Raw genomic sequence first — 17,771 nt, forward strand, 5'->3', positions numbered from 1 at the left:
TGGGATCCAGTAACGGTTGCATATCTTGGCAACCAATTTCGAAAGACCTAGGCAGATTATTCTTTCCCCCTGGGGTCTTCCAAATAGTGTGAGACACATTGTCTCGCTCTCCATTCAGAGGAATAAGACATCCTCAATATGACTAGTAACACGGAATAAGTATTTTTGTATGGCTAATCTAGAAGGATCTTGGACATCCAAGTGTCAAACTATAAAATACCTTGTTGCTAAAATTATCAGGCAAAATGGCTCTAGTCTCTTCCTCAACATTATACAAAGGTTGGAATCTCTTGCAACCTGGGTTAGAATATCGTCCTTCTGGCATATCCAAACTAAAGTGTTTGAAGTACCACAAACATTGAAAATAGATTCAAGTTTGAAGTGAGACATAGAATTGGCCCTTCTTCAAGGAGAAAAACAACATCAGAGGACAAGCACTGTCTAACAAAGACAATCGCAGGGGTGCGGATCAAGTCAGTCAAAGGGCCTAGATGGCTAGGACAAATCTATCAGATAAGGGCAGAGACTGCTCTTCCAAACTAATTGCGCATCCATGGATGGAACTCCAAAGGAGTCCCTCCAGATTTAATATGTAAACTATGACCTGGTCTACATTCAACACGCTGGGGGTCCATTCTTGTGGACCCAGCAGCCTTAACTACAATACATCTCAGTCGTTAGTGGAGATAGATCTAATCCTCAACTCAAACACTTCAGCAGTACCCACCCTTGTCCTCTGGTGAGTTGGTACATCCCATACAATATGCTGTCATGTTGTGTTAGGAATGAGTAAAATTTTGTACTTGCCTAATGGTAATTTTCCTTTCCTGATGAAAGCAGGACAGCATATAGGTCCTTCCCGAAACAAAAACAAAAAAAAGGGCTGCGCAGTGATTCTAAGTTACGAGAATGCTGTGGGCAGGGAGGAGACCTACTCTTATAGTATAACCGGTCCTGAGATAGGGCAGGGGCAAAGCCTACCCATATGTATATGAAGGAGTAGAATCAGTACAGTCCACTGCAGTGGCAGCCCGTCCATTATAGGGGCGCCTGGGCTCCGCCCCTCTCTCCTTGCCACTCTCTATGTGCAGTGGATAGATTCATGTTAGTGCAGTGTCGTGCCACCTGGGGGTGGGGGGTAGGTGGCAGTTGTGCTAGTGCCACTCCGCCGGCGGCCGGGGGGGTTGTTTGCTGTACCCCCCCCAAAATAAAAACCCCACCAGCCACCACTGGTCCACTGAGAATGTAAAGCCTGAAAAATAACTTTATTAAGAAGGAAAATTAGCTATTTATTAGCTAACAAATCACACTAGAAAATGTTTGATTATCTGGGCACAAGCGCTTTGAGCATGTTATACATTTTGCATAATAAAAGCTACTTTCAAATTGGGGCCGTGCTGCCTTAGCAGTAAAGCGTCACTCATTTTACCCCCACTAGCTGCCGAAGAAAGGGTTAAAACCGCACGTGTTGCCATGCTTCCGAATTGCTTTTCAGGTCCTTCATTCCAATGGGCAGGGGCAGTTTAGGAGCACTGGATGCAGTGCTCCCAAACCGCTCAAAAGGTGTTGCTTGCAGGACTTTTTGTGACGTCCCACAAGCCTACTGCCCCAGTGTGAAAGCACTCGGGCTTTCACATTGGGGTGGCATGGGAGGCAGTTTTCAAGCACTATTTTTAGCACTAAAACTGAAAAATGCCTTCAGTATGAAAGTAGCCTTAGTGCAACAGGGGCAAGGACAAGATGATCTTTCATGTACAAAATTACTACAATTCACAACACACTAAGGCCACTTAAAGTGGAACTTCAGTCATTTTTCATCTATCCATCTATTAAATCCTCTGCCCTTGTTGTTTTAACTTTTAACTTAAGATAGTTTTCTCCCAGTAAATATCTTATACAGCCCACTTCCTCTTTCTTGTCTGGTAAAAAGCCTAGGCTTATGATATCATGCACAACTCTCTCCCTCTCTCTCAGTTTGCCAGGAAGGAAGAGTCATAAAAGAGGCAATGAGAGCTGCAGAGCTGGAGGTGTGCCTCTGTGTCTGTGTAAATCCAGGAAGTGAACAGGCAGCAGCTTCAGCTGCCCACAGTTAAATTAGTTGCAGCCAGACTCGGTGGAGGGAGATTTCTGCAGCATATTTGGCAATTACAGAATCACATTATATATAAAATAATATGCAAAGTAGTTGGAGGGAAGCTTCAGAATGGCAAAGATATTTACAATGTATGTATGCGAGTGTGACTGCAGTTCCCCTTTAATACTGCATTCAAGATTTTTAAATTATGAGTATATATCCGCATACTTTATAACAAAAATTATACTATGATAAAATAAAAAACATAAACATGAATTTGATATTTATATTAGTAATAAAAGCCACATCCTTATATTCTTTTGTTTATATCTTAAACCCCTTTCCATGTTCTCTACTTAATTCTTCTTCCTATCATGGCTACTTCCTGTTAACCTCATAATATTAGCCTTATTACATAGTTGCCAACTGTCCCGAATTTCCCGGGACATTCCCGGGATTAGGACATTTGTCCCGAATTAATTTTGTCCCGGGAAATGTCCTGGGAAATTCGGTTTGTTCGAGGTCGGCGGCCGGCATTTTTAAGAGGATCAGAAGCTGGTCTTCAATAGAGAACCTGCGCCCTCCCCCGCTGCCAGTGTTTGTGTAATGTGCAGTGGGCGGCGCCACAGTTCAAAGTTAGTCTCCGCGCGGTGCGGCAACGTGAAGGACGGTATGTCGGGGCCAGTCTGTGGATGGGATGGCAGAGGGGGCAGTCTGTGGATGGGATGGCAGAGGGGGCAGTCTGTGGATGGGATGTCATGTCAGGGGGGGGCCAGTCTGTGGATGGGATGTCATTTCAGAGGGGGGGCAGTCTGTGGACGGGATGTCATGTCAGAGGGGGGGCAGTCTGTGGATGGGATGTCATGTCAGAGGGGGGGCAGTCTGTGGATGGGATGTCATGTCAGAAGGGGGCCAGTCTGTGGATGGGATGTCATGTCAGAGGGGGGGCAGTCTGTGGATGGGATGTCATGTCAGAGGGGGCCAGTCTGTGGATGTCATGTCAGAGGGGGCCAGTCTGTGGATGGGATGTCAGAGGGGGCCAGTCTGTGGATGTCATGTCAGAGGGGGCCAGTCTGTGGATGGGATGTCAGAGGGGGCCAGTCTGTGGATGTCATGTCAGAGGGGGCCAGTCTGTGGATGGGATGTCAGAGGGGGCCAGTCTGTGGATGGGATGTCAGAGGGGGCCAGTCTGTGGATGGGATGTCAGAGGGGGCCAGTCTGTGGATGTCATGTCAGAGGGGGCCAGTCTGTGGATGGGATGTCAGAGGGGGCCAGTCTGTGGATGGGATGTCAGAGGGGGCCAGTCTGTGGATGGGATGTCAGAGGGGGCCAGTCTGTGGATGGGATGTCAGAGGGGGCCAGTCTGTGGATGGGATGTCAGAGGGGGCCAGTCTGTGGATGGGATGTCAGAGGGGGCCAGTCTGTGGATGGGATGTCAGAGGGGGCCAGTCTGTGGATGGGATGTCATGTCAGAGGGGGCCAGTCTGTGGATGGGATGTCAGAGGGGGCCAGTCTGTGGATGTCAGAGGGGGCCAGTCTGTGGATGTCAGAGGGGGCCAGTCTGTGGATGTCAGAGGGGGCACCAGTAAGTCTGGATGTCAGAGGGGCGCAGTCAGAGTCTGGATGTCAGAGGGGCGCAGTCAGAGTCTGGATGTCAGAGGGGCACCAGATGTTAGGAGGGGCTCCGCTGATGGACACCAGATGTGAGGAAGGCTGCTCTGATGGACACCAGATGTGAGGAATGCTGCTCTGATGGACACCAGATGTGAGGAATGCTGCTCTGATGGACACCAGATGTGAGGAAGGCTGCTCTGATGGGGCACCTGATGGCATCTGGTGGCAGGCAACGTGGCTAGTGACGCGCTCATGGCTCCCACTGATTCTGCATTATGGTGAGTTGAATGATTTCATTTCATATTACAATGTAATAATAGAAATAATGCGCTTCAATCATCCTGACACCATAACAATCATGGCGCCGGGATGATTGAAGCGCTAACACCAGGTATTTGGAGTATCTTTATCTGCTGATTGTCAAACTCTGGAAAACACATTGCTATTGTGGTGTAGGATTGGGGGGGCTGCTGTCCCTCCATCCCTCCCCCCCTTTCCCTCTCCATCCCGCATTCATCTCAGATACTAACCACACCCCTTTGAGCCACACTCCATGCAAGCCACGCCCACTATTTTATGTAAACCACGCCCATATATTGCCGTAGCGTGTGTAGCGCGCCGCATTTTATCCTATTCCTATGCCACGCCTATAACCGCATGTCCCGCCCCCTAATTAGAACACAACTCCGCCTACTACCAAAAAAGTGTCCTGAATTTTTTTTTTACAATGTTGCCAACTATGTTATTATAAACCTTCTCAATAAATATATCAGTTCAATTCTTGATTGGGTGCTGAAATCATTATAATCTTTGAAGTTTCGCCTACTCCTGAAAAACGACCTCTTTGGAAAACTCCGCAAGTAGATTTGTTCATTTGATTGCTGAATGAAAGAGTTACACTACAAGGAGCTGATTTGTCTTTCCTTCTTTGAGCAATTCAGCTGACCCATGTTGAAAGGTTTATTGCCTGTATTACAATCAAAGATTTCCAAAGGAGGAACAGAGCTGTATTGCCTAATTAGTACTATATCCTTGCTATAATAGAAAGGATATAACTAAGGCGAGAGTTTTCTACATCGCTTTGGTTAAGGCAGCATGGTTTAATAATGGGGGATCACAAGGATTTCTGTGGACTTTTTCACTGATTGGCAATTAATGGAAAGAAACGCCACTGATTGAATAGTCGTGTTCGCTTCATGGATTTTTTTTAATGTATTGTTGTTTTTATTTTAGTTTGTGTGGTTTGAACAATATTTTAGTTATTCTTTATGTGTTAAATTATTATACTATAGGAGCTTTTTATTGTAGTGTTGCAGTTTCTCATTTTTGGGGTTTGTTTTCACATTGTAGCATCTCATTTAGATTTATTTTGTTTAGGTAGCCAGAAAAATATTATACATTTTAAATTTGCAGAATATTTAAAACATGTTACAGGTTAATTACCCTTCCATTCCATTTAGCAACCATCTTATGATAGCGTGGGGACTTGCTTGTGATCAGCTTTCATTAGTCCACTATAGCTGACGACTGATGAGTCAGTGATTCTTTGTCCTTGAAATCAGATCTAATTATATGTGTCTTAAACTGAAGACGGATTGGTTTCTAGGGATTAATGCACATCACCAGTGTTCTCTGTATTGACTTTCTACAGTATGATTCAATAACTAATAGTACCCATACACAGGGATGCAATTGTATGTTAAAAGCTGATCAGACATTCATGGAACCTTCATTCTGCACATCAACTGCACATAAACAGCAAAGTGTTAAGGAATGATCTCTTCTAATGCTTTGCTATTCCTGTGTATGGGCATTTCAGCAAGTGGTTGAATGCTATAAATGTAACAGTCAACCTATTCTGCTCAATCATTCATTCACTTATGTTCCTATTTGGTCTTTGCTGATATGTCAAATTATCTTTCATGCCTTCCTACAGGTATCTTAATAGCCTGAATTTATGTAATAGCTTACCTGGTATGCAAAGACATTTGTAACTTGTCCCAATGCTGCGGCAGATTCCATGAGCACAGGGGCTCAGAGCACAAAAGTCCACTAGTTGGGCGCAGGTTGGACCTGTGTATCCCGGGCTACATCGACAGGAGAATGACAGGCCAGTAGAGAAACAGCTCCCGTTATTGAGACATGGGGATGTAGAGCATGGATCTACTTTCTCCTCACAGAATGAACCTACAAAGCCTGATAAAGATATAACAGACACCAGAGAGTCAAGGTTTGTCACAATGTACATTCATTAAAGCTGTCTCCTATTCATGCATTTTACTTACAGAGATAGCTAAAGCCCAATATTGCCTTACAAAAAGTGATAGCAATAAAGTCAGGATAAAAGAGTAAAAGTGTTAATAGTCTCAAGATTCTTAATGATGAAAAGTCTTATGCGGGGCAGGAGGCCGCAGCTAAAGTCCTTTCTAAATGACTAAATTACTCTCTGTGTAGGAGCGTGGTCTTTGAATTGTGGTTCAAAATGCCTCCCCACCTTATCAACATTACAGTGCTGCAATCATCAGAGAACAAACATTGCTGATTGTAGTACTGTAGTAATGACATAATGGAGGTGGCATGTTGGACCGCCATACAAAGATTACCGCACTTACTGCAGAGAGCAGTGGCCATTAGCTGCAGCCTCCTGCCATACGTAGGACTTTTATGCTGGGGTTGGACAAGCATTAAGAAAATTAAGAACAATGAGACAATTAATGTTTACTCTTTGATCCATTCTGACTTGATTGCTGCTACTTTTGTTAAGATAAAATTGTGGTGCATGCAAAGCAAAGGATATCACTGGAGGAAATTTACAGTGCTATGGCACTGCAATGACACGTATGATTTTACATCTGCTTTTTGTTTTTGGCCGAAAACAAATGTTATATTAAGTTCTGTAGCAGGAAATGAAGCCTGACTCAGACAATGTCATGCTTCAGAAGGTTCTTGGCAACACAGTAGCTTTTACAAACACAATACAGTTGTCAATAGTAAGCCTTCTACCCATTCTCTTCCCTAGATTCCAGAAAAAATGTAAACCCGTAAACACATAGCTTGACGTTATGTTATTTTGCTGTTGATTTTAACCCAATTCCATTAACATCGAGCCAAAAACTGTTTTTGGTGGAGATCTTTGTTGGAGATGTTGAACGGGTGGTTCTAAGCATGTCTGTTATATCGCCTTTGCACATGGTCCATCCACAGAGTGCAGCTTGTCACTGTATCAGATAGTTTGTATTTGACATGAAGTGTATCAAATATTTAATCCTATGTCCTATGTACATGGGTTACTCTGCCCACAGCTTTGGTCTGGTACAGCTTTGATTAACATCTGAAGCAAAGCCGTATGTGCACAGCAGCTCTGGCTCTGAAAAGAGATCTAAGGTCTCTGAAGCTTCATTTTCTTTACTCGCGGCTTTCTTCCAGCTTTTTAGAAAAAAACATCCTACAGCTAAACTGTGTGCAGGCACTTCTGGGAACATTGCTTTTATACTGAAACACCACTGGCAAGACACACGACAACTTCATCTTTTTAACTAGTAAGATATGAGCTACAGTTCATTGTGAAATCCTTCAAAATATCATGTATTATATAATGTCCAATAAGCAAAGCACTGCCTGGAAACATTTTCCACAATCTGCTTTCCCCACCCACAGAGCCTCATTATCATCATTTATTTTTCCATTTGGAATAAAGTACTCAAGCTCCTCTTCAAGATCACAGAAGGAACATCTCTAATTCCTAGCCAATTCCTCCCATTCCATGATAAAACCAAATACATTATACAGACCACTGATATGTAAGTGTACCCCAGGACTTACACAAACTGCAAGCTATCTGACATAAGGGACTTCTGCAGATTATGAAGATATTAAAGAATTTTAGTTCTTCATTCCATGCATGTGTTCCACAGCCCCATTCTTTTTTTTTTGGGGTAATCGTGGGTAATCCTACTTAGCCTTCAGGGGTTGCTCAGAGTATGGCTGCTTTTGAAAGTGGGCCAACTGGGACCTGGGAACGTGTCAGCGGTACAATTGCTAGATCCGGGCTAAAGATAGGTATAAGCCCAATGTAAGAAACTGAATTTGAATGCAGATGTGTGTGTCCGGCAACGTCTCTTCTTCCAAACTGATGGTCAGCAAATAACAAATGCCCACACTTGAAGTCTCACCACTGCGCCTCTAGAGTATATATATACCTATACAATGTAGCTGCCACTTTAAATAATAAAATAATGTGAACCGTATTTTTACTTCTATCAAAGATGAGGTAGTGAAAAAATAGTGGCGCTAAAAACACAAAATTGCAGTGAAAAATACATCAATATTAATAAAAATGTATTCATAAATATTAACCACCCTGTGATAAGTGTGAAAACAAATCTTAAGTTAATTATGAAAAAACTGTCCATAAACTAATTCTTCCAATATTGATCATTTTGTATAGTGTCATCTTATTTCTTCCACCACACCAATATGTGCAAGTGATTCCGCTCCCTTCAGAAAACCCTCTCACCAACTTTAAATGCCTCGCGCTCTCGTGCTTGGCTTATACACTTTCAACCACACAAAGAGGGGTTAAGTGAACTCCAATATCCAGCCATGAGCCTCAATCCGGATTTATCCACATGTAAATAATAAAGTGCTCCAAATAGTGTGATAATGTTAAAACCAGTTTAATTAAAACACTCAGAAACCTTTGATTATTGCACTCACATCAAATGAATTCATAGTAAGCAAAAATAAAATCACAGCAGCTCTTCAAACAGATATTTGCAGCGGTGTATAGTGGTCACGGCTAAACCAAAGGTGTGCAGACAAAGATTCACTCTCACCCGCTCCTCAGGCTCGGATTGGATCTCCATTACCTAGTCCAATGTGCAGCGTCAAATGTTAAAAGTGATTGCTGTACAGCCACGCCCCGATATGTTTCGTCATATCGACTTAATCATGGGATTGGCCCCTTCTTGTTGAGCAACCTAGAATGTTGGGCAGTTCCCTGAACAATTCTTTGGATGATCTTGCTTTGAACCTGGTTTGTCTTGAACCTTGAACTCTTTGCTCCTCCTATGAACTTCCTGATTTAAGCCATGCCTCTGCACTTTCCAGATTATTATGCTCTCTTCAGCCAGTACCTTGCTCTTGTCTTCCATTCTGCTGTCCATACGACACTCGTTATCGACCCTTGGCTTTTTCCTTGACAAAGCTTCTGCCGGATCCCAATCTGCAACTACTTGTTACTGACCTTTGGCTTGTTTACTGACTATGCTTCTGTTTTGATGCTTATCTGCTACTGGACCCCAGCCTGCTCACCTCCTGGTGGGGCGATCCTTAGGACCGTCACCTGGTACTAACCCGCAGCAAAATCCCTCTACAACATCAGGAGCTCTGGTGAACACCGATTAGTACTTAGACTCCGCAGCTCAGGCGAGCCCATATCATCAGCTAGGGTGACTGCCTGTGTACCTATCCTGCTGTTCGTGGGAGTCCACTACTGCTATAGTAACTGGTCTCCGAGCTTGACCCCTGAACATGAAATTCAAGCTGCCTGCAATCAGAAGGCTGGGGGATTTATTAAAGGACAATGTCACCAAAAGTGTCTTGTCCTTTAAAAACTCCTTGTCTTGCCCTTTAAAAACTATATTTTTTTACCCCCCCCCCCCCCGCAGTGGTATATCCTAATGTACTGATGCCTTTATTATCTTATTACTTTTAGAACAAAGCCATCCAGCGCTGTGCTGTTACCATTGTCTGCACTCTTTCAACCTTCAGGTTCGCATTCTTTAGCCTTTTGAATGGGCGAGCCACATTGATGTCCTTCCTGCATATGTGCACTGCAGTCATTATTGCAGCATGGTGCTCTGCATTCAGTGTGACCTAATGCAGAGCATCACTGCCCATGCACAAGTTTAGGAGATATTCATCATACCTACAGGCAAGACTTACTTTAAGCTTACCTGTGTGTACAAATTCAGTGTTTACTACCGCTTTAGGGCAGAATAATTTTTCTTGTTTTGGATAGGTAGGGTTTAAAACAAGCCAGATTTTTTTGGTTACATGTGTCCTATGGGGGTGATTTCCCTTCACTTACTGTCCCACATATACAACAGGAAGTGAGAAAACATTTCTCCAAAGTGAGGGGAATCCTCTGTTAGGGAGGTTGGGTAAACACAGCCCAAAAATCGTGTGAAAACGGTTGGTCCAGCAGGAACCGGATGACTTTTGGCCTGTGTGTACAGTTCTCTGTCTGACAGAGGCCAGTCTTATGACTGTCTTCTGTCAAACAGGCATGCTGGAAAACCAGTGTCCGACCAGCATCTGGCAATCCATTGGTTGGGGGGGGGGCAGCTCCCCTGTCAGAATACAATAGCACAGCGAGGGGAGATTGCCACGCTAAAATCGACTGTGTTATTACAGAGATCTGTCAGTTTTTTTCATTCAGCCCACTGGGTTGAACAAAAAACTTTCGTTTTTTTGTTGTTCAGCCAGAGGACTGAATGAAAATAAATGAGGTCTATGGAGGAATCCCCTCATTGTGAAATTGTATTCTAACAGCAGCCCCCCTTCTCTGCTGTTGTTAGGATACAGTGATCTGCAGCTGATTGGCTACCAATTGGCTGTATCCACTGATTGGAAAAAATTTTCATCACATCCTTTTGACAAAAGTTGATGAAACAATTGACTTCTGTCATGCAGATACAGCCACACACTAATTGAAATTCTACTGAATTTCAATAAGGGTATGTCTAGCTTTAAATAAATTACAAAAGCAGCCATGCTTTTGGAAACATACAATAACCCCCGTAGCTGCTGTGTTCTAACACCAAAACTTTGTCTTCTATAGTAATTGTACAATTGCGCTTGTGCATATGTCAAAATAAATTGATTAATTGATCAGTGTCATTAAAGTGCTATATATATTTATACACACACACACACAGTATCTCACAAAAGTGAGTACACCCTTCACATTTTTTGTAAATATTTAATTTGATCTTTTCATGTATGTGACAACACTGAAGAAATGACACTTTGCTACAATGTAAAGTAGTGAGTGTACAGCGTGTAACAGTGTCAATTTGCTGACCCCTCAAAATAACTCAACACAGCCATTATTGTCTAAACTACTGGCAACAAAAGTGTCTACACCCCTAAGTGAAAATGTCCAAATTGGGCCCAATTAGCCATTTTCCCTCCCCGGTGTCATGCTACTCATTAGTGTTACAAGGTCTCATATGTGATTGGGGAGCAGGTGTGTTAAATTTGGTGTTATTGCTCTCACTCTCTCATACTAGTCACTGGAAGTTAAACATGGTACCTCATGCCAAAGAACTGCCTGAGGATCTGAAAGAAAGAATTGCTGCTCTACACAAAGATGGCCTAGGCTATAACAAGATTGGCAAGACCCTGAAACTGAGCTGCAGTATGGTGGCCAAGACCATACAGTGGTTTAACAGGAAAGGTCCCATTTAGAACAGGACTCACCATGGTCAACCAAAGAAGTTGAGTGCACATACTCAGCGTCATATCCAGAGGTTGTCTTTGGGAAATAGACGTATGAGTGCTGCCAGCACTGCTGCAGAGGTTGAAGGGGTGCGGGGGCCAGCTTGTCAGTGCTCAGACCAGACGCACACTGCATCAAATTGGTTTGCATGGCTGTCATCCCAGAAAGAATCCTCTTCTAAAGATAATGCACAAGAAAGCCTGCAAACAGTTTGCTGAAGACAAGCAGACTAAGGACAAGGATTACTGGAACAATGTAAATAAACTTATTTGGTTCAGCTGGTGTCAAGCGTGTGTGGCGGCAACCAGGTGAGGAGTACAAAGACAAGTGTGTCTTGCCTAAAGTCAAGCATGGTGGTGGGAGTGTCATGGTTTGGGACTGCATCAGTGCTGCCGTCACTGGGGACTGGGGAACTACAGTTCACTGAGGGAACCATGAATTCCAACATGCACTGTGACATACTGAAGCAGAGCATTATCCCCCTCCCTTTGGAGACTGGGCCACAGGGCAGTATTCCAACATAAGGACCCCAAACATACCTCCAAGACGACAACTGCTTTGCTAAAGAAGCTGAGGGTAAAGGTGATGAACTGACCAAGAATGTCTCCAGAACTAAACCCTATTGAGCATTTGTGAGGCATCCTCAAATGGAAGGTGGATGAGTGCAAGGTCTCTAACATCCACCAACTCCGTGATGTCACCATGGAGGAGTGGAAGAGGACTCCAGTGACAACCTGTGAAGCTCTGATGAACTCCATGCCCAAGAGGGTTAAGGCAGTGCTGGAAAATAATGGTGGCCACACAAAATATTGAACCTTTGGGCCCAATTTGGATATTTTCACTTAGGGGTGTACTCACTTTTGTTGCCAGCGGTTTAGACATTAATGGCTGTGTGTTGAGTTTATTTTGAGGGGACAGCAAATTTGCACTATTATACAAGCTGTACACTCAGTACTTTACATTGTAGCAAAGTGTAATTTCTTCAGTGTTGTCACATGAAAAGATATAATAAAATAGTTACAAAAGTAAGAGGGGTGTACTCAGTTTTGTGAGATACAGTATCTTTATATATGACATTACATTGAAACACAGCTGGGTGGAGCTACAGGAAGTGATGTCATCCCGCAATTAAGTGTGGAAGCACTTTATTCATTATGATATATTTAGCACTGGGATTTAATTAAAGAGGAAGTAAAGCCTATGAAAAAAAAATACACCCTGCAAGACAAAGGCATAATGAGCTAGTATGCATAGAATACTAGCTCATTATGAATTACTTACCTGAGATCGAAGCCCCTGCATCAGCCTTTGTTCGCCTCCTCCGACGCCGTAATCTATCCCCAAGTGACGTCCGGCGCTGTGACTGGCATGCATGCTGGTGCCGCCACTAACGGCATGATCGCCGTTAGAAACACCACGCTCAGTGCTCAGACATCGGTGCTGCTATTTCTGCAAGTATCTCCTAAACATTTTAGGTTTGGGAGATATTACTTGCACCTACAGGTAAGCCTTAGGCCGCGTACACACGGGCGGATTGTCTGGCCAACTAAGTTCGTCAGACAATCCGACAGACAATCCGTCCTACTTTTGAATGAACGGACTTGACCACACACGATGAGCAGACAGTCCGCCGAAAGCTTGCGCGATGACGTGTACGGCACGTACAACGGGACTAGAAATTCGACGTCCAATACACTGCAATGCAACCTTCGGCGTGTAAATCCTTTCTGAGCATGCGCCATACTTAGTCCGTCCAACATGCCTACACACGAGCGGACTGTCCGCTGAAACCAAGTTTGGACGGACAAAATTACGGAAATTCCGAAAGACTTAGTCCGCCAGACTGTCCGCTGAAAAAGTCCGCTGAAGCCCACACACGAGCGGATTGTCCGCTGAAACACGTTTCAGCGGACTAAGTTGGGCAGACAATCCGCCCGTGTGTACGCGCCCTTAATCTAGGCTTACCTGTAAATTAAAGTGGTTGTAATGGTTTACAACCACTTTAATGATTGAAAAGGTGTACATATTTTTTTGGAGATATGCACTTGTAGTTTGTAAATGTACAATCACTATGTATACCTTTAGGAAGTTGTAACTACAACAGGTGTTCACATTGGAACACCTGCCCTCTTCTCCTGTTCTGGTGACAATTCAAGATTTTGCATTTTAGCTTACTTTGTGTCCCAGTGACAATGGTCACCAAAACAAACAGAAAAGTGAATATTCCCAGAGAGGACACATACAGTACATATGTAGCAATAAAAACCTGAGTTGAAAGCCCTTCCACATTTTAACCCAAAAACTAAAATAAAAATGTTGGCTTTAGATATACGTTAGATTCATTAACAGGGTCATAAATGTTACAGAACTCTAGGGTGAATCCTAATGTCTTTAACATGTAACTGTGGAGAAATTAAGGTTAATAACTCATCACCTGCATGCATGAGTCAGACCATTAGTTGCCTACCTAGCTAATATTTTGAAAGAGCTATCAAGGCAAGACAACGGGCAAATAACCCAGCCCTGTAGCATACTATAGCATATTTTTAATTAGGCACATGTGTGTTGTGGTGTGCTGCAGTTTGGGTTTGTTGGCCCCTTCTGCACTTAAGTGTAGGGGTGCTCTTCTTCTATGGTAAAACACAATTTACTGTACGTTAATGCAATGGAAGGTTCCCACAAATTTAATTTATATGGACAGTTGCTAACTTTTCTTTCTGTATGAATCCACTTAAATAATGTTCAAATGAGACAGAAGATGCAAGAGCTCTGTTGATGCACATTTGTGGCTCTTGAACGGCAGTTTGTATTGTCCCTTACATGATACCTGTTTTGAACTGCTCATTCATCATCAAAAGTAGTTAATAGATGGGGTATAAATGAATACATGTTAATTTTGCCCCATAGTTATTCTATCAATATGATGTAGCCGCCCATACAAGACAGCATTTACCTTTTCTCAAACATCTCTATACCTTGTTGCTGTCATGCAACTAAACATAGGTGTCACTGTACAGAGCAGGGGTGGACAGTTAATTTTACAATGGGGCCGGGACTGTTGTGAATGGCCAAGCTTAATTCTTTTCAATATTATGTTGGACCCGTGAAGCTCTGTAAGTACGTAAACATATAGAAAACAAAGACCTTTAGCTAAGAATAATAGATGCAACTGCTCATGAAGTAGGTATTTTAGGCAAGCGGTCAGGGGGTGCTAAAAATGGGTGGCTGAATCACCCAAGCAGACTGTAAAATAACAGCCAGACGAGGCTGCTCACATGCCGCAGCTGTGATACTTTGCTTCGTGGCTGCGTAATTTTTAACTTGGGGTGGAAGTTCTTGCAACTCACCATAAGGTTTGCTTCTCTGAGCTTGTCGGCTTTCTCAGTGAGGAAGCTGACAGGCTCAGAGAGGCATGCTGACAGTGGAAGCATTGAGGGCCGCACAGGGACATCCAAAGGGCCAGATGTGGTCCTTGGGCCTTAATTTGCCCAGGTCTGGTACAGAGGAACTTACCGTCAGGACATTGGCAGCTGAAGCCGCTGGCGCTGGTCACACATGTGGCTCCATTCCTGCATGGCTGAGGGGTGCAGTGATCCACCATAGACTCACAGAATTCACCAATGTAGCCTGAACAGAGAACATAAACACCAATAAACCAAAAGAAAACTGATACATTCAATAACAGTGTATACTTTCAGTCTGCATTGTTAGTAATGGCTGCTATCAGTGGCAGCCGGTGGTAATTTTTTTGGGGGGGGGGTGGCAAACAGTACCCCCCCCAGTCGGTTGGGTCTGGAGCACTTACCCCATCTAGGGTAGTCATCGCTTCATCCGGGCATCACCGGTGGCTTCCCCTGCTTGGCGGCATCTTTTCTGTTTCCTCCCTTCTTCTTGACGGCCAATTGGGACTCTTCTCTTTTCGGGCAATTGGAAAACTGGTCTCAAACCTGCTTCTGATTGGCTGGATTGAGGATCAGTGTTTCAATAGCGAATATTCATTCCCTGTTGTAACACCTAGAGTCTCTGGCTCTAATCAGGCACTTAAAAAAAACACCCCCACTGCTGTAATTCATGCGCCTGCTGTCCTGAAAGGGGCAATGGACTGGATAAAGCATGGGGGCGGCGGCCATGGATAGAGGGGGTGGCACTTGGGTGGCCCTAATGGACGGGCCGCCACTGGCTATTAAAGTTTGCACAATACACATACCAGGCAAGCAAGAGCAGGTTGCATTATTCCCATCATGTCTCTGCGGGAGGTCACTGCATGTGGCATTATTCATACAGGGGTGACTGTGGCAGGCATCAAACTCCTCACAGTAGGTGCCAATGTAACCTTCTTCACAATGGCAGGAATAGGTCTCCTTTGAACAGAGAGAGGGATATAGAGATTTAATATAGATGGTATAGAAACATAGGGATTGGAAAAAGGCAGAAGAAGGGAAGCAAAAAAAGTGCAGTAGCAATATGACATTAATAGGTCAATTGATAGCAGAAATTATAGGAGTTTTTTCTTAGCAGCCAATGCTAATCATGTTAAATACAGTGAAAAAATACCACGCTAAATCAATATAACAAACGTATAGCTGCTCCCACTACAAGTGACAACCCATTGTGAAATAAAAATTATAACAGTGCAGCGCTGTTATGGTACCATTATTTACGGTACGGTACGGTACGGATATTAAAGATATTAAAGATACCAAAGGCTCTAGTTCTTGATTATCAATAAATATGCTCCCCCATGACGAGGTGGTTCAGATAGATGTGGCTTTTCTCAAATTAGAAACATACTGGATTTATGAGTTAAGGTCCTACTCCCCCCCACAGTATAAACAAGGAGTGGGACATTAACTCATTTACTAATAAAGCCTAGGTCCATGTTGCTAGTCTACTAAAGAAATCACTTTATATTAATTATCTGTATCGCATTACCTTTTTCTTTTTATATGCTACCGTTATGTATCAATATAGGTAGTATATATGCAGTATATGCCATGGGCCCTTTTAAGCCACAGGCGTACTTGAATAAGGCCGTATTGCTTTTATAATTTCATGTTTTATTTTCATGGTGTTTTATGTTATCTGTACCAATATGCAGCTTAATGAGAGAAATGAGATTCAATATTTTATGTTTACACTTACTGAATGTGATCATGAACACAATGAGGCTTGGGTTGACCTGTATCAGCCAAGTTTTGGCCATTGCGCGATTCGCTTCCTTTTATTTGGAGTTGACAAATGATGTGCCTGTTGGATTATTCCCAACGTATGCACGGTATGGTCATCGGAGCGGCTCATACGCCGTTGCCACATCGATGGTGAGGCATGCATCGCATACAGCACAACTGAAAGTGAGGTGTGAGACGCATGTTGTGACGCCATATTACCCAACACATTCAAACGATTTGTATGGCCTAACTCCCATTTTGCTAGCTAATTAGCCTAATTACTACACTAAGTTATACACGCAATGACCAGGGTGGACACATACTCCAGATGATGTCTTGCATTCTAGATGTCTGTCTCCTGCTGGATATTATAACAGGAAATTTTATCTTGGATATGATTTAAGTGTTCAACCTTTTTAAAAATATTTCACTGCTACAGTTTTACACTATGTGGAGGCTTTCTGTATTTTTATGATCCAATGGAATATATGCCATGTTAAAGTGAAAGGTGATCCTATTGTGAGATTGAGATGTGATACCTCCAGAATTGCATTCTAAGCACAATACTCCTGCTCTGCATAAGTGTGGTTGGCTCAGTACTACAGTATCTAAGTCCACGTGTTTCAGTAAGCGCTACATCTCCTTTGGTGGTTGTCCACACATGGGTGAATAATACATGAACTGTTATTGCCATCATCCATAACCATCGTGATTGCACTGGGATTTTTCTTTCTTTTTTGCTGCTGTAGGATTCTACTTTTTATTTTATGAACTGGACATTTAAATTTTTGGAATTTTTTGTATTTTGCACAATGCACTTGATTGTTTACATTGAGTTATACACATGAGAGATGCATTACGCATTTACACTTTTTTGCTATTTCAGCACTGCACTATTATAATATATCATTTCACAATGCTAATCATGAACATCATATCATTCCAGCTTTATAGCACACCAGCTCCAAATTTTTTCAAGAAAATATTAATTTTCTTTAGGATTTAAAAATAAGCCTCTACCTAGGCAATGGAGATTCAAATACTCACCTATTCTTATCAAGCAGTAAAGTTGCTTTAACAACAAGCCCTAACTTACTTGTTTTGTTGCAGGCATGTAGGTGGGGTGCAGCGCGTGTGGTGGCATTAACTCACACAGACAAGTTCACAATAACCCAGAGGAAGGCCTGCCCAACTGGGTACACTCATGAATTACAATGATGTGAAGATGTCAGGTATCAGCCGGAATGTGGCCTGGCCCTCCAGTGCCCCAAATGGGAAGGTGTCCAAAGGAATTGTGGCCCTATGCTTTCCCCCTTCCCCCCCAGAACCTTTTTTCTGTCACTTGTGCTGTCCTTAACATGCAGGGTACCTGTCCTTACTCTACCAACTCATCAAAAAGCATACCAGGGTC

At 43.1% G+C, this 17,771-nt stretch overlaps 1 protein-coding gene across 1 annotated transcript in view; it reads right to left on the reverse strand.

Annotated features, from left to right (window-relative positions):
• Positions 1–17,771, reverse strand: part of DNER (delta/notch like EGF repeat containing) — a 354,000-nt gene that overhangs the window by 79,452 nt on the left and 256,777 nt on the right. Inside the window, exons 6-8 of the mRNA XM_077488540.1 lie at positions 15,400–15,553; positions 14,706–14,819; positions 5,660–5,884 (exon numbers count right to left, since the gene is read on the reverse strand). Coding sequence (XP_077344666.1) covers positions 5,660–5,884; positions 14,706–14,819; positions 15,400–15,553 — 493 coding nt within the window. The remainder of the gene's footprint in view (positions 1–5,659; positions 5,885–14,705; positions 14,820–15,399; positions 15,554–17,771) is intronic.

The sequence above is a fragment of the Lithobates pipiens genome, unplaced genomic scaffold (genome assembly GCF_037356315.1).
Source record: "Lithobates pipiens isolate NorthernLeopardFrog02 unplaced genomic scaffold, aLitPip1_a1.2 Scaffold_18, whole genome shotgun sequence".
NCBI lineage: Eukaryota > Metazoa > Chordata > Amphibia > Anura > Ranidae > Lithobates > Lithobates pipiens.